We start from the raw sequence: 17,801 nt of genomic DNA, 5'->3' as shown, positions 1-17,801 counted from the left end.
AGATGCAGAATCTGTGGATCCTGAGAGATGACTGTGAAATGTTAAAAAGCAGTTGAAATCATCCTATTAAGAGAAATGTAACCCATGTAATTGGACTCATGGAGAAGTAAGTGGTCAGATGGAACCAAGGAGAATGTGTTTCTTTGGTTGGTTTCCTTGGAAAGAATTGGGAATCTTGGCCAAGGTGGGAGTTGAGTCAGTTGAGGCTGAGAGAAGGAGGAGAGACCTCAGGACAAGAGCATTTCTCTGGGTTAGTTTGCCTGTTTCCTATTTTATGTTAGTGTTTTGAGTACTGTCTTCCTTACAGTGGAACCTACTCCTGCTTTGTGAAGGCATCACAAGTTGGACTGGTTGATCTCACCTGAAAGCATCCTTCTGGAGGTCTTTAAGCAGAGGCTGGATGACCATCTGTCAGGGATGCTTTGATTTGGATTTCCTGCATCGTAGGGGGTTGGACTGGATGGCCCTAGTGGTCTCTTCCAACTCTACGATTCTATGATTCTATGATTCTTATTCATTCATTCCTATTGTACCTTCTTTTAACTGTATGGTTGTGTTATTTATTACATTTCATCCCATCTTTCTCCCATGGGTGGGTCTCAAGGTGGCTTAGAATACAAAATGTAGAATGAACAAAAGCATCTTTGGGTCTCCATTAGTCCAAAATGACTTGGAGACACACCAGCACCACCAGCAGCAGCACCACAACAAGGCAATGTCACACCTTCTTCCCCTCCTTTCTTTCAATGGTCAGATCCCTGATTTTGTCACATCCCTAATTTTGCTTTAGGACTAATCTGCCCAATTTTCTTCTTTCACTGGCCAAAGACAGTGAGGCCAAAGTTGGAGATAAAGGGAACCCACCACAGGGCCCTGTCTACGTTGCAGCTGGGAGTGAGCCCATAGCCATTGCGGAACAGGAGGAAGAAGAGGAGGAAGAGTATATAACCAGGAAACATTTGACATTGTACGTTTTCTGCCACTCATATCATGCTGAAAACATGCAGAAAAGAGTATCCATTGAACTCTTCTCCTGCATCACATTTTAGATGAGCTGAGTTTCCTCTTTACTTAGCTGTCCAAAGCAATAGGCAAGTTAAAATAATTCCTCCCACCTTCCCTCCAACCCTTCACTTTCACATGGCTCCTCTCTGTTTATTCCCCTCTTCAGTGCGAAGAGAAGATGCAGCCAGTCAGGAAGGCCATACAAGATCTGGACAACCCAGGCAAGGGGCACTTGGTGGAAGAACTGGAGAATCTTATGCTCAGCTGTCTGTTGAGATAGGCGACCACATCGGCGAGTGCTTGAAAGCTTATTCCAACAAGCAGGAAACTATACTTTGGCGAAGGTAAGCCTCAGCTACTTTCCTGCCAGGCCTTTTACCATGGAATCCAATGAACCCGATGGAAAACCCAGGACAGGGCTATAGAAAGGGAGCTTGTTTGGCTCTCGGTGGCTCCCCTTGAGTCCAATGGACACGGCAGATTGCGGTCTGGAACATAGTTGAATGCAGGAGCAATCATGGGTCTTGGCTTCCATGTTGACCTGTTCTCAGTTTTAATACCCTCTAAGATGCTGAGTTTGAGGGATATGGTTCAGCACTGTCAATAGTTGCCTTAAAATCTGAAACTGCGCATGTGCATATACTTCCAAAAGCCCCTTCTGATCATGTGCAGGGATCACCAGGGCCTTACTGCTGCTGCTGTTTATTCCACTGGCAGCCTTTGAGGGAAGGGAAGGAGCGTGCCGGGGGTTCAGCAGCCTCCCCTTCCTTCCTTCCTTCCTTCCTTCCTTCTTTTGAGGAGATTTTGAAGAGGCCGCAATGGGGCCCAGGAAAGGCAGGAAAGGAAGACTCTGCTTTGGAAATAGCTTCTCTGTGTATACTGTATGTATATAGATATAGATATAGATATATATAGATGTATGTGTGTTTGCCTCTGCTGTTCTTATGGCTGGGAATGTTGCTGAGGACTGAGGGGAGAAGAAAGGGTCAGTTTTGTGCAAATTCACAACTTCTGTGCATCAAAGAGTCCAATGTGATGAAATAACAAAGACCTTTATTGAAAACACAGCCAGAAATTCAGTGTTTAAGCCAGAACTGCCTCCCCAAGCCAAAGAATACACTGAAACTCCAAAACCTAAAACTCCACCTTCTACCAAACCTAGCCCCACCTACAATTACCATCATCTATCTCCCACTATTAACCAGCCCCACTTTGCCATCCTTCTCACACGCACAATCTCTCCCCGCCCCAGACATTCGAAGAAGCTAGCTCCCTTTCTGTTACTACCGGTCCCCAACTTTCTTCAGCCAACATCCCACAAATTCTGAATGCTATCATTGCTATTCTAGCTAGCTGCAATAAATCCCAGCCCCCCGTCTAACTAACCTAAACCACAGCCCATAATCCCCAGCCAAATTTATAACCCAAAGCGATTATCTATACTAGTAGCAATGAAAACCTAAACTTAACAAAATATAACATAAACAGACATATGGACATAAAAACCGTACAAATAAAATCATGAGGGCCTTTTCTTAGCACTGCTGGAATTAAAAAAGATTTTTGTATTCCTTCTTTACAAAAATAAAGTTCGTTCACTGCTTGGATTTGTGTGGCTTCTCTCCTGTATGGATTTTCTGGTGTGTCAGTAGGGTTGACTGCTGAGAAAAACAGTTCCCACAATGCTGGCATTTGTATGGCTTCTCTCCTGAGTGGATTCTCTGGTGTGTCAGTAGGTTTGACTGCTGAGAAAAACAGTTCCCACAATGCTGGCATTTGTATGGCTTCTCTCCTGAGTGGATTCTCTGGTGTGTCAGTAGGGTTGACTGCCGAGAAAAAGAGTTCCCACAATGCTGGCATTTGTATGGCTTCTCTCCTGAGTGGATTCTCTGGTGTGTCAGTAGGGTTGACTGCTGAGAAAAACAGTTCCCACAATGCTGGCATTTGTATGGCTTCTCTCCTGAGTGGATTCTCTGGTGTGTCAGTAGGGTTGACTGCCGAGAAAAAGAGTTCCCACAATGCTGGCATTTGTAAGGCTTCTCTCCTGAGTGGATTCTCTGGTGTGTCAGTAGGGTTGACTGCCAAGAAAAAGAGTTCCCACAATGCTGGCATTTGTATGGCTTCTCTCCTGAGTGGATTCTCTGGTGTGTCAGTAGGGTTGACTGCTGAGAAAAACAGTTCCCACAATGCTGGCATTTGTAAGGCTTCTCCCCTGAGTGGATTCTCTGGTGTGTCAGTAGATGGGACTGCTGAGAAAAACAGTTCCCACAATGCTGGCATTTGTAAGGCTTCTCTCCTGAGTGGATTCTCTGGTGTGTCAGTAGGGTTGACTGCCAAGAAAAAGAGTTCCCACAATGCTGGCATTTGTATGGCTTCTCTCCTGAGTGGATTCTCTGGTGTGTCAGTAGGGTTGACTGCTGAGAAAAACAGTTCCCACAATGCTGGCATTTGTATGGCTTCTCTCCTGAGTGGATTCTCTGGTGTGTCAGTAGGGTTGACTGCCGAGAAAAACAGTTCCCACAATGCTGGCATTTGTAAGGCTTCTCTCCTGAGTGGATTCTCTGGTGTGTCAGTAGGGTTGACTGCCAAGAAAAACAGTTCCCACAATGCTGGCATTTGTATGGCTTCTCTCCTGAGTGGATTCTCTGGTGTGTCAGTAGGGTTGACTGCTGAGAAAAACAGTTCCCACAATGCTGGCATTTGTATGGCTTCTCTCCTGAGTGGATTCTCTGGTGTGTCAGTAGGTGAGACTGCTGAGAAAAACAGTTCCCACAATGCTGGCATTTGTATGGCTTCTCTCCTGAGTGGATTCTCTGGTGTGTCAGTAGGTGAGACTGCCGAGAAAAACAGTTCCCACAATGCTGGCATTTGTATGGCTTCTCTCCAGTGTGGACTCTTTGATGCATGACAAGGATAGACTTGTACGTAAAATGTTTCCCACAATTCTGGCAGTTGTATGGCTTCTCTGATGTGTGGACTCTCTCATGACTGACAAGTTCTTCTGTAAAGAAGAATAATGACAGATAATACTGAAATTCAGAGTTAAGAGAGGAAAGTGTTAGCCCAACATTTAGCCCTACGTTCACGCCTCCCTATTTGAGATTAAATTAATAGAGCTGGAGTGGGTGACCTGAGCATGATTCTGGTGCAGGTGCCCCAAATCCATGAAATGATTATATCCTTACTCAGAGGAGCTGGCAAAGAGGAGATTGTGGGGAACTACCTTGAGGTAATCAGTAGAAGCAGATAGTCATACAGACGGTTGAATAAATATTCATTTAAACATGTGTAAAAATATCTTGATTGAAAAGTGGCATCATATCCTGTGAGATGGCCAGAGAGTGCTGAGTCAGAGCACATGGCATGATGCAAGCTAACTGCAGAGGACGCTTCATAGTGTGGCATCAGGAAATGAATCACAACCAGTACAGCATACAGGTCACATGTGGATTGCTGTGGATAGGATTGAATTGTATTTGTTTATACAAGAGACAGTGAACATGATGGAAGTCAGAGAAGAGAGCTTGCAAATATTTTTTATTTTGCAACTCAAGATAAAAAACCTCCAAAGATTCAGATGAAATCAACTGTGTCTGTGACTTATTTTTAAGTGTGAAAAGTGGTCAGTGCATTACCAACACCTGTATCTGGAAATTTCTTTCCATATTCTGCTATGTTATTGATGAGCTGCATCTGGGAGCATCGTGCTCACATTGCGTTGTACATTAGCTTGTGAACGGGACTGGAATTCAGAGCCAAGAAGGACCTGAGAACCGGGGTGCTAATCCCTTATGTGTTAGGTATTTGTACCAAGCACCCATTTTATTCCATTTGATTTTGGACCATATTTTCCCCAACCAGGAAACTTTCTGAAACGATTTAAACCTTATAGAAACTCAAGTTCTGCCCACTAGCAACAATTTCAGTATAAATATACCAACTGGCTGTTCTTTAGCCTCAGTCCAGTTGCAGACAGACACTCTGTTGGTTTACATTGCTAAACACCTCAGTACACTTGCCAGCTACACTTGCCATGGGAGTTACTGATTTCTCTCCCCATTCTGGACTGTCAGCACTTGGAATCAAGTTCTGTCTAGGTTATGTATTATCATTAGCAAAGCCTAACATCACCAGTCCCACCTTTGTTACCTAGTTCTTGTTTTTGTGCGTGAACACCTATATGTGTGTGCCTGAGTGTAGAGTGCACCTGCGTCATACGCGGACATGCCTTACACGGATTTCAGCATACACTAAAAGTCACATTGGGAAAAGGGCCGGCATGCCTCCTAAGGGTTAATGGCACCTCATTCATTTAAATAGGGCTCGGGAATATATGGAATTCGTCTAATGCCGGGGGGGGGGGGTGTCCGGAACTACTGAGGTCCCTGTTGCCCCAATCTCTCCTTTGAACTAAGTATGAAATTCCCCTAAAAGCATAGCACTTGGGGGTGTCCTCCCCAGACTCCAGCAATCAGGTAATAAAGGGCCTCTGGAATCAACCATGGAACTAAGCAAGCTCAGATTGGAAAAGAAACATTAGAGAAAAAGGGATTTTTGTGTCGCCCTTCCATCTCTTCATGGGCCAATAGTGTGATGCGGCAGCTACAAAGGCCCAAGTGATTCTAGGCTGCATCAATGCAAGAATAGTTTCTAGATCAAGGGAAGTAATAGTGCCACTCTATTCTGCTTTGGTCAGCCCTCACTTGGAATAATCCTGTGTCCAGTTCTGGGCCCCATAATTCAAAAAGGATGTTGACAAATTGGAGCATGCCCAAAGAAGAGCAACCAAAGTGGTGTAGAGTCTGGGAACTATCAAGTTCTGTGAGGAACACTTTTAAGAGCTGGTTATGTTTAGCCTGGAGAAAAGAAGATAAAGAGTGGATATTATATCCAAGTTTAAATATTTGAAAGGTTGTCATGTTGCGCAAGGAGCAAGCTTGCTTTTTGTTGCTACAGAGAAAAGGCGACACCACAATAGATGCAAGACACAGGGAAAGAGGTTCCACCTAAACATTAGGAGGAACTTTGTGACAGTAAGAGCTCTTTGACAGTGGAATATGCTCCTTTAGAGTCTGGTGGAGTTCTCTCATTTGGAGGTCTTTAAAGAGAGGCTGGATGGCCATCTCTTGGGGGTGATTTGAATGTGTATTCCTACATGGCAGAAGGGGGTTGAACTGGATGGCCCTTGTGGTCTATTCCAACTCTATGATTCTATTATTCTAGTGGAACCATAGAAACATAATAATATAGGATAAAAGGACCCTCAGTCTTTATAGAAAGAGCAATGGATTCAGGTTCCTTACCTACAGAAGCCACATTCTCATAATTGTCCATCATTACATAACTGTACAAATGTTTCTGTTTCTTTGTCAACAGATTCCATTCATCCTCGGAGAAATATACTGCCACATCTGCAAAGGTCACCTGAAATAGAAAATAGCCCTCATCCAGAGAGTGACTAAGCAAAAGGGGAGGAAAACACATGGTGCATCCGAAATATTAGTATTTCATCCCTTCAGAAATCAGTCCAGGAAATAAACTTTAAATTTTGGCTGGGATATTGAGGATGGATTAGGATACTCACTATCCCAGCACATATAGTACATTTAGCCACCAAAGAATTGTGGTGCATTTAGATATTTCTTGCCAAATTTCAGAGGCAAACGTCATTTTTAATAAGGGCCACTGGGCCCACCCTCAATTTAGATCCAGGGACATTCTCCCATATCCCCCAACATTTCATAGATTGGAAAAGCAAGACACATATGGACAAGTAATCCAGAAGGGGGTGAAGATGGCCAAAGTTGTTTATGAGGAAGATCACACAAGCTAGCAAGGGCACATCAGTTTGCTTTTGCTTCAGCCTTTTGGGAAGGGCATATCCTATCTCCTTCTTTCTTTTCCTCTCCCCACTTTTGAGTTGATGGGCTGCAAACTGAATGGCACTCAGGAACTGAAGTGAGCTGAGAAGGGGGAAAGTGGGATGGGGTATTTTTAAAAGTCCCTGAAAAAGTGGGGTGAGAGAGGCTTAACCAGGACTGTCTCTGCTAAATTGGGAGAGTATGTTCTCCGCTTGCTTTCATGAACTGGCCCAGCAGTGACACAGATGAAACTAATAGTCAAGAACCTAGACTCACCAAAGAGTTCTTGTACCTCTGCATCCTCTTTCTCTTGGAGCCCAACTCCCTCCGCTTGGCCTCTGTGTCAGCCATCAGGTGGGCAGGGGTCCTGGTGGTCTTGCACTTGGGTCACTTCCAGAAAGAGAGGCCCAAAGCCGTGTACGAAGAGGCCGAGATGAAGTTCCTGACAAAAGGGACCAGGGTTAGGGTAGGCTTGGTAAGAAACCCGGCAGCGCTCAAAGACACAGAGAACGGCATCCTGCTGATGACATACGCAGGTTATATATGCCTCCTTTGGGCTGATGCAGAGGTGGGTATCCCCTTCCTCCCTCTGCACCAAACAAAGCCCCCTGGACCTAGCATAGATTCACTGCAGTTCCCTTACACAACAGCTATGCCATGCCTTGTGAGAGTGGTGGGGGATCAGGGGATGGGGAATTGGAAAGAGCCTTGTCTATATCCCTGTAGCTAGATGTGAAATGAGTGCATCATCTCCACAAGTACCCAGTGGTCCTCAGAGGAAGATGTCTTCATTTTGCTTCTGGCTACAGAAACACGGCTGTATGCTTCTCGAATACCTCGCACCCGACACTCTCACCAGGCATGGAATGGCCATGCGGGATGGCATCCACAACTCTATGGTAGGACCTGGGTCCGCGAATGGCCAGTTGTAGCCTCATTCCACCCAGAACAACACTGGAGCGTGGAGGGTTTTGCTGAGTCAGGCTGTGTGGCCTAGTGGCTCCTCATTCTCCCAAACCAGTTGCCCTCCATCCCCCAGGGAGGACCCTGGTCAGGCAGGGCAGGAAAGGAGCTCTCTCTTCTCTTCTTGCTCCCCTTGCATTGTATCATGCCCTCCTCCCAGGGTTGGGGGGCATCAGAGGATTGGGCTGATGGGAAGAGAGCACCTGATTTCCACATGCAGGACTAAATCCTAACCTGGAACCTATACTATGCTTTGTCCTGATCAGAGGAGAATCACTGAATCAGTTGGCATTACCTATAGGTTGACTCGCCAGTCACTTATGGATTCAGTGGGTCTAATCTCTAGGGTTAACCAACAGGATTCATGCCACCTCAGTTTTTTTAAATGAAGAAATGCTGTTTCAAAGTCATGGCTGAGAATTAGACTACTCTTTCATGTAGAGGAGGAGGAGGAGGACCTGTTTTATGTCCCACGAAGAGAAGATCTAGCTCCTGGACTGGATAAGATATGCACTACTTTAGGGATCTGATCCACAGCCTCCTCTCATCATGCCCCCATCCCCATTTTGACACTGGTGAAAATAATCATTTCATTATTACAAATGAGAGTGTTCATCTAAGTTTAACTGCTGTGTTTGTGTCTGTCAGTCATAGCTAGGGCATGAGGTGTGCAGCTCCTCTCTCTGCTTGCTGAGGCCATCCAGAAATCCTTATATGTATATTTGTGTGCAGTGTTTCTGAACAGACCCATTGTCAAAATCACATTCATTTTCACTTCTTTTTGTATATTTTTAAAAGGTATGCACACCACTTGATACAATAAAATTCTATAAATGTATAGGTTTAAGATTAAAGACTGCATCCTGGATTATGCTTATTTTTGGGAAGAGAGGACATATGTAAATTCATTTTATAAACTCAGTAAAACAAATACCTCACAAAGCTCTAGTAAACAACACATACACACATATTCCCCACACAAAGGGCCATGTGTCTGGGGTCTGGAAATCTCACTTCCACCTTCTGGGAAGACAGTTCTGCTAGAGACTGCATTTTCTGCCAGAGATGAATTTGGGGCTTTATTCCTGCAAAGCCTGGGCTCAGTCTCTCAGCTGCAACCTTTCCATACAATCCTGGACTGAATCATTCAAACAAAGGTCCTCTTTCAGCTCCAGGAATAAAGGCCTACCTTCAGTACAAAGACCCTGATTCCTGCAGCCCCAGAAAGGGCTCTTCTGCAGTCCTTTATGGCCGGAGCTTCCCTGGGTCAGAGGCCGTCTCCTCAGCCGTAGAGAAGGGCTGCTCTGAGTGCGAAGGAGGAGGAGGTCCACAGGGCTGAGGGAGGGAAGGCAATGGGGAAAGGTCAGTGCCAATGGCCATGGAGGGCAGAAGGGGACAATGCCTAGGAAACTCCTCTGAGTCCCAGCCCTAAGAATGAGTGGCAGGAGTGAGTCCAGGGGGTTGAGGGGGTCTCCTTTCCTAAAGGGGGAGGCAAGGACCAGTGGACCCTTTCCAGCTAGGGCCCAAAGGGAGGGTCTTTTTCCCAACTCTCTCTTCCAGCCCCCAAAGCCCAGCCTCCCCACTGGCCCTGTCTCTCCTTCCTTCCTTCCTTCCTTCCTTCCTTCCTTCCTTCCTTCTCCCCAAAATGGAGGACCAGAGGCAGAAAGGGACACACTTCCTTCCTTTTGGCCCAAGGAGCCTGGCCTCCTTCTGACTCTGGAGCCTCAGGAGAGGAAGAGATACCTCTGTTCAACTGAGGCCTCAGAGAAAGTTCTGGAACAAGCAGCACAAAATGGTTGCCAGAATACAAAATGGCCAGGGATGGAGGGAGGGACTGGGATTCCAGCCAATCAGGGTCAGGGATGGTGGGAGGGAGGGGGGGTTCCAGCCAATCAGGGCCAGGGATGGTGGGAGGGACTGGGATTCCAGCCAATCAGGGCCAGGGATGGTGGGAGGGACTGGGATTCCAGCCAATCAGGGCCAGGGATGGTGGGAGGGACTGGGATTCCAGACAATCAGGGCTAGGAATAGTGGGAGGGACTGGGATTCCAGCCAATCAGGGCCAGGGATGGTGGGAGGGACTGGGATTCCAGCCAATCAGGGCCAGGGATGGTGGGAGGGAGGGGGGTTCCAGCCAATCAGGGCCAGGGATGATGGGAGGGACTGAGATTCCAGCCAATCAGGGTCAGGGATGGTGGGAGGGAGGGGGGTTCCAGCCAATCAGGGCCAGGGATGGTGGGAGGGACTGGGATTCCAGCCAATCAGGGCCAGGGATGGTGGGAGGGACTGGGATTCCAGCCAATCAGGGCCAGGGATGGTGGGAGGGACTGGGATTCCAGCCAATCAGGGCCAGGGATGGTGGGAGGGACTGGGATTCCAGCCAATCAGGGCCAGGGATGGTGGGAGGGAGGGGATTCCAGCCAATCAGGGCCAGGGATGGTGGGAGGGAGGGGATTCCAGCCAATCAGGGCCAGGGATGGTGGGAGGGACTGGGATTGCAGCCAATCAGGGCCAGGGATGGTGGGAGGGAGGGGATTCCAGCCAATCAGGGCCAGGGATGATGGGAGGGAGGGGATTCCAGCCAATCAGGGCCAGGGATGAAGGGAGGGAGGGGATTCCAGCCAATCAGGGTCAGGGATGAAGGGAGGGAGGGGGGTTCCAGCCAATCAGGGCCAGGGATGATGGGAGGGACTGGGATTCCAGCCAATCAGGGTCAGGGATGGTGGGAGGGACTGAGATTCCAGCCAATCAGGGCCAGGGATGATGGGAGGGAGGGGATTCCAGCCAATGGCAGCCCTCAGAGTGTCCTCAGGAGGCAATCATGTGTAAAATACATATCATAAAAGCATCCCAAAGAGGGACGTAGCCAGGATTTTGGGGAGGGAGGGGTCCAGACTAAGTGCCACCATTTTGAGAGACACAGAAAGAGGGTCAGCGTTCACCTGAGGAAAGGGCAAGAGGAGGGAGGGCTGCTCCATTGCAACCCCATTGCCAAGGCCCCCAAGTTCATTCAGGGGAAGGAGAGGCAGGAGATCTGTCATTGCAGGGAAGGGACAAAAAGCAAGCCGGGGCTGCAGGGAAGTCTTTGAGTCAGTGGAGAAGTTTGCCCTAGGAGTGAAGGGAAGGAGGACAAGAGAAAAGAGGGGGGAAATCCCATTTCAAACTGAATTCGGGGGGGGGATACGGAGTTGAGACAGCCATGGTTGCCTTAGTCAATGATTTCCTTCTGAGCATCGACAGGGAAGTGTGGCCGTGCTGGTGCTCTTAGACCTCTCAGCAGCCTTTGATACCTTCGACCATGGTATCCTTCTGGAGCACCTGAGGGAGCTAGGAATCAGAGGCACTGTTCTACAGTGGTTCTGGTCCTACCTCTCAGGCAGATTCCAGATGGTGGCACTGGGAGACAGTTGCTCTTCTAAAAGAGAGGTAAAATTTGGCATCCCCCAGGACACCATACTGTCTCCCATGCTGTTTAACATTTACATGAAGCCGCTGGGAGAAATCATCCGGAGACATGGGGCAGGATGTTATCAGTACGCTGATGACACCCAAATATATTTCTCTATGTCTCAGACTGATGCAGTGACTAAGGATGGCATCTCTCCTCTGAATGCCTGTCTTGGGGCGGTAATGGACTGGATGAGGGAAAACTGACTCAAGCTGAATCCAGGTAAGACGGAGGTACTTGTTATAGGAAACCCAAGTCCAGGTATGGAATTATGTCAGCCAGTTCTGGATGGGGTCACACTTCCCCTGAAAGACTCTGTCCGCAGCTTAGGGGTGCTCCTTGACTCGTCGCTTCACCTGACAGCTCAGGTAGATGCGACAGTCAGGAGCACTTGTTATCAGTTTCGGCTGATACGCCAGCTGCGCCCCTTCCTGGAGCAGGGAGGCCTTGAAACAGTTGTACATGCGCTGGTCACCTCTCGATTGGACTTCTGTAATGCGCTGTATATGGGGCTACCCTTGTGCCAAGTTCAGAAACTTCAACTTGTACAAAATATGGCAGCCAGGTTAATTACAGGTACTCGTCGTACCGATCACATAACACCGGTTTTGAAATCCCTTTACTAACTGCCAATTAGTTTCCAGGCAAGGTACAAGATGTTGGTGATTACCTTCAAAGCCCTACATGGCTTGGGTCCTGAATACTTAAGGGATTGCCTTCTTCCATACTGTCCGTCCCGCACTCTAAGCTCCTGGGGGAAGAATCTACTTCAGCCAATAAAATCTAGGCTAACCTCAGTCACCCAGAGGGCCTTTTCCATCGCAGCTCCGAAGCTATGGAATGACCTGCCAAAGGAGATCCACGACATTTCTACTCTTACAGCCTTTAAGAAGGCTCTTAAGACGCATCTCTTCAGGCAGGCCTTCCCTGCCTAGTTCCCTATCTAGTTCCTCTCCCCATTTACTGTGACTTATGTCACTCTGTCCACCAATTCTTCTCTTATATTAATGAGAAGAATTAAATTAAAATTAATGAAATTATATTATTGCCTCAAGAAGAAGAGCCCTCCCTCCATTTCAAGTGTCATCATCAGACCTGGGAGGGAGTGAAAAAGACAGGCCCAATTTCCATCAGGCCTAACTGTGAATTACTGTAACTAACGTCGCTCTGTTTTATTTTATTGTATTGTATTTATTTTTTGTATTTTATTTTATTGTATTCTTTATATTTTTATTGTTGTAACCCACCCAGATTCCTTGTGATTGGGCGGGCTATAAATAATAATAATAATAATTATTATTATTATTATTATTATGTTGTTGTTGTTGTTGTTGTTGTTGTTGTTTAGAAACGGAAGATGGGAGACCGGTCTGTAATTGTTCATGTCCTAGGGATCATAACACCATTTCTTTTAAGCAAGATGGAAGAGATGCATTTATGATACATCTCAGGTGAGTCCTAAGTGCATCTCCTCCTTGGATGACCAGACATGAAGGACACAGGTCAAGAGGGCAAGTTGTCTTCTTCTCATTTCCCAAGAGATTGACCACATCCTTAGTACTCACAGATTCAAATTGATCCAGTATGATCTCATTGACAGAGTCACTGGACACCTGACCTATGGCCTCTGCAATAATGCTGGCATCAAAGTCAGCTCTTATCATTTAAAGCAGGGGTCCTCAAACTCCGGCCCTCCAGATGTTTTGGACTTCAGCTCCCAGAATCTCGGATCATTGGCCAAGCTGTCAGGGAGGGCATTATGAGGTAGGAAGGAAATTTGCATGTGGATGGTGATTGGCTGAGGGCCAAAGAGGAAAGGGGAGCCTTTGTGGGGCTCTGGAAGTCTATTCAGATTGGCTGTAGACTACTGAGGTAGGAAGGGAATTTGCATGTGGATGTTGATTGGCTGAGGCTTCTGGGAGATGAAGTCCAAAACACCTGGAGGGCTGGAGTTTGAGGACCCCTGATTTAAAGCATCACAGTGAGCTGTGATAGCTCTTACAATGGGTCCTGGGAGGTGAATACATCAGTCTGGTCCACGATACCCCCACCTCACTTCAATAGTCCCATTATGCTTTTCTTCCCTTGGCACCTACCTTCCTTCCTTCCTTCCTTCCTTCCTTCCTTCCTTCTCTTCCTTCCACCTCCAGCCAGGCAGAGAGTTGAGCCAAGCCAGAAGCAACCCTTTCTCTCCTCCAATTCCTCCAGGGGCCAAGGAAGGCAGCAGAGGCAAGGCAGCAGTGAGAGGGGTATGGCCAGGACTGTAGATCTTCCCCGAGGCCAGAGGACGCCAGCCAGGAGACAGCCTTCTCCCTTAACATCCCTGGCTCCCAGTGGCAGGGACGCAGTGGTGAATGGTGGGACAGATGATGCCAACTGGCTGGTACCTTTTTCCTTGTGTACTTTTATTTCATATGTTCTTAGACAGACACTTGGAGGGAGATGGGCATGGGCAAGGAGAATATCATTCAGATGACGAATTGGGGGGGGGGGAGATTGACTGTGGAGTGGCTATACAAGATGTGCATGGTGAGCTAACAGGGTGAAATGTCGTTACAGCGGAAGGAGAGATTGATGTTTGATATCTATCTCCCCTTCCATTCACCCTGCTATCCCAAAAGAGATGGAGAGCATACCAAACCAGCCACAGAACCTTTCCCTGCTCTTGTGTAACGGCAGGTCAGTCAAAAATACAACGCAGATAGTCCAGAATCTCCTACTGGACAAAGAGGCTGACCTGGCTTGTTTCATGGAGACCTGGCTGGGTGATGATAGCTCAGCCACCTGAGCTCAGACTTTACCAGCTGGGTTCTCCATCAGTGAGCAGGTAAGGGGACGTTGCTTTGGTCCATAAAGACAATCTTGCATTGGCCAGGATACCTATCCATAAGATGGACCACATTGAATGTCTTTACCTCAGCTTAAGGACTAGGGAAAGTCTGGGGATTCTGTTGGTTTAATGTCCACCCCCTTCCTTAACAGACTCCCTAGCGGAGCTGACACAACTGGTCTCAGAGCTGCTGCTGGAGTCGCCTAGGCTTTTAGTCCTGGGCGACCTCAACATCCCCCTCGAGGCCGGTTTAAGGAACGTATCTGGTGCAGCTCGGGAGTCAATGGTCAGCATGACAAACATGGGCCTTTCCCAGATAGTCTCTGAGCCCACTCACTGTGCAGGGCATACTCTCGATATGGTCTTCTGTGCGGAACAGGCACATCCATGGGCGGAGGTAGTCAATATCTCCGCATTGTCATGGACCATGGATCATTTCCTGGTCAAGGTTGGGCTGAAGGCCACTATTCCCCCCATCGGGGTTGGAGGACCTATTAAAATGGTCCGCCCTCAAAGGTTGATGAAACCCACTAGGTTCCCAGAGGCCTTAGAGGGTTTGATGGCTGGTAATGCCTGCGATTCTGTTGAAGCTCTGGTCAATACTTGGAACAATGTTCTTACCAGAGCTATAGACACTATTGCTCCCAAGCGCCCTTTTTCAACCCTCTTCAAATTGCAGTTCATGGTATACTAAAGATCTCAAATTAATGAAGGGGGCTGGACAACGGCTAGAGCGCTTCTGGCAGAAATATGGACTGATACCTGATAAGGGTTTTTCTGAAATCCTATGTAGTAGCAATAGATGCAGCTAAGAAGTCCTTCTACTCTGCATGTACTGCATTTGCAAAGTCTCGTCCTGCAGAGCTATTCAGGATGGTAAGGGACTTGGCTCAAATGTCCCCCACCCTCAAGTCTTTGTGAGAACCTACAAAAGTCTGCTCTGATGCTTTTAATAATAACTTCGCAGACAAAATCTCTCAGATAAGAATCAATTTGGACTCTGGCTTTACGACAGAGGCGACAGGAGAAGTATCCAGACCCTCCGCTTATACAGTTCTTCTGGATGCGCCGGGGGTTCAGGAGCCTCCCCTTCCTTCCCTCATTTCTTCCTTTGAGGAAACCAAAATGGAGCCCAAGGTGCAGAGCTGGAAAGTCAGGAAAGGAAGGATCTAGTTTGGAAATATAGCTGTCCCTGTATATTTGTGTTTGTGTGTGTGTGTTTGCCTCTGCTGTTCTTATGGCTGGGAATGGAGCTGAGGACTGAGGACAAAAGAAAGGGTCAGTTTTGGGCAAATGCAGAACTTCTGTGCATCAAAGAGTCCAATGTGTTGAAATAGCAAAGAACTTTATTGAGAACACACAGAAATTCAGTGTTTAAGACAGAACTGCCCATTCCAATACAAACAATACATTAAAACACCAAAACCTAAAACATTACCCTCTTCTAAACCCCACCTCCAATTCCCACAGTCTATGCTCTGCAGGTAACAAGGACCCTTTGCCATTCCCACAAACTAAAACCTTTCTGTTAATATTGGCCTCCAACCTTCTTAGGCCAAAATCCCACAAATTGCAAAAGCTATCCTTCCCATAACTAATAAAGCCAGCTGTAACAAATCCCAACCCCCCATCTACTTAACCTATACCATGACCCACAATCCCCAGCCAAATATACAACCCAAAGTAATTTTCTATACTATTAGCAATGAAAACCTAATCTTAACAAAGTATAACTTTAAAACATAAACAGACATATGGACAGACAAACCTTACAAACAATATCACAAGGGCCTTTTTTGGACTGTTGGATTGAAAATGTATTTTTTGTATTCGTTATTGACAAATATAATGTTAGTTCACGACTGAGATTTTTGTGGCTTCTCTCCTGTGTGGACTCTCTGATGTCTCACTAGGTCTGACTTAGAAGAAAAACATTTCCCACAATGCTGGCATTTGTATGGCTTCTCTCCAGTGTGGACTCTCTGATGTATCACTAGGTATGACTTCTGAGGAAAACATTTCCCACAATGCTGGCATTTGTATGGCTTCTCTCCTGTGTGGACTCTCTGATGTAACACTAGTTTTGATTTCAAAGAAAAACATTTGCCACAATGCCGGCATTTGTATGGCTTCTCTCCTGTGTGGACTCTCTGATGTGTCACTAGGTCTGACTTCCGAGGAAAACATTTCCCACAATGCTGGCAATTATATGGCTTCTCTCCAGTGTGGACTCTCTGATGTCTCACTAGGTCTGACTTCTGAGGAAAACATTTCCCACAATGCTGGCATTTGTATGGCTTCTCTCCTGTGTGGACTCTCTGATGTCTCACTAGGTATGACTTCTGAGAAAAACATTTCCCACAATGCTGGCATTTGTATGGCTTCTCTCCTGTGTGGATTCTCTGATGCATCACTAAGTGTGACATCTGGGAAAAACACTTCCCACAATGCTGGCATTTGTATGGCTTCTCTCTGGTGTGGACTCTCTGATGTTTCACTAGGTCTGACTTCTGAGGAAAACCTTTCCCACAACGCTGGCATTTGTATGGCTTCTCTCCTGTGTGGACTCTCTGATGTTTCACTAGGTCTGACTTCTGAGGAAAACATTTCCCACAATGCTGGCATTTGTATGACTTCTCTCCTGTGTGGACTCTCTGATGCATCACTAAGTGTGACATCTGGGAAAAACACTTCCCACAATGCTGGCATTTGTATGGCTTCTCTCCTGTGTGGACTCTCTGATGTTTCACTAGGTCAGACTTCCAGGAAAAACATTTCCCACAGTGCTGGCATTTGTATGGCTTCTCTCTGGTGTGGACTCTTCGATGCATGACAAGGATTGACTTGTAAGCAAAATATTTCCCACAATCCTGGCATTTATGTGACTTCTTTCCTGTGTGGACTCTCTCATGACTCAAATGTTTTTCTGTAAAGAAGGACAATGACAGATGAGACTGAAAATCAGACTTAAGGGAGGAGGGTGTTGCCACATGATTTAGCCCTCATTAATCTCTCCTTATTTGCGATTAAATTAATAAAGTTGCTGTGAGTAACTTAAGTATGGCCCTGCTGCTTATGCCCCTAAACCCATTGAATGGTTGTATCCTTACTCATAGGAGCTAGCAAAAAATGGGGCTGCCTTGAGGGAATCAGTGGAAGCAGATAGTCAAAGGACTGTTGAAAAAATATTCCATTAACCATGTGCAAAAATACTTTGATTGACAGGTGGCATCATATCCCATGAAACTGCCATAGAGTCCTGAGTCAGAGCCCAAGGCATGATGGAAGCTAACTGCAGAGGTCCCTTCATGCTGTTTCGCACCAGGAGATGACTCACAACCAATACAATATACAGCTCACATGCGGATTGGTGTGGATTGGATTGGAGTTGTGTGTATAAGGGATGGTGAAGTTGATGGAAGTCGGAGAGGATTATTTTGTATTATTTTGCAACTCAAAATAGAGAACCTCCAAGGACCTGAATGAAATCTACTGTGTCTGTGACTTATCTTTAAGTGTGGAAAGTGGTCAGTGTATTGCCAATACCTATATTTAGATATTTGCTTCCATACTCTCCTATGCTATTTTTGAGTTGCATCTGGGAGTGTCACCCTCAGATTGCAGTGTACATTGGCTTGTGAACACGGTCAAAATTCAGAGCCAACAAGGACCTTAGAGGCGGTGTGCTAATCCC

The 17,801-nt window shown here is 46.7% G+C and overlaps 1 protein-coding gene across 1 annotated transcript in view; it reads right to left on the bottom strand.

Moving 5' to 3' along the window:
- Positions 1–16,941, bottom strand: part of LOC149301525 (uncharacterized) — a 40,352-nt gene extending 23,411 nt beyond the window's left edge. The window contains exons 1-2 of the mRNA XM_089484305.1: positions 16,018–16,941; positions 2,665–3,758 (exon numbers count right to left, since the gene is read on the bottom strand). Coding sequence (XP_089340431.1) covers positions 2,665–3,758; positions 16,018–16,938 — 2,015 coding nt within the window. The 5' untranslated portion in view covers positions 16,939–16,941. The remainder of the gene's footprint in view (positions 1–2,664; positions 3,759–16,017) is intronic.
- Positions 16,942–17,801: the final 860 nt, after the last annotated feature.

Source organism: Sceloporus occidentalis, unplaced genomic scaffold (assembly GCF_023333645.1).
Source record: "Sceloporus occidentalis isolate IW3139 unplaced genomic scaffold, rSceOcc1.0.p SCAF_21, whole genome shotgun sequence".
Taxonomy (NCBI): domain Eukaryota; kingdom Metazoa; phylum Chordata; class Lepidosauria; order Squamata; family Phrynosomatidae; genus Sceloporus; species Sceloporus occidentalis.
Note: the sequence above shows the minus strand (reverse complement) of the source record. Positions and strands in the feature narration are given on the sequence as shown.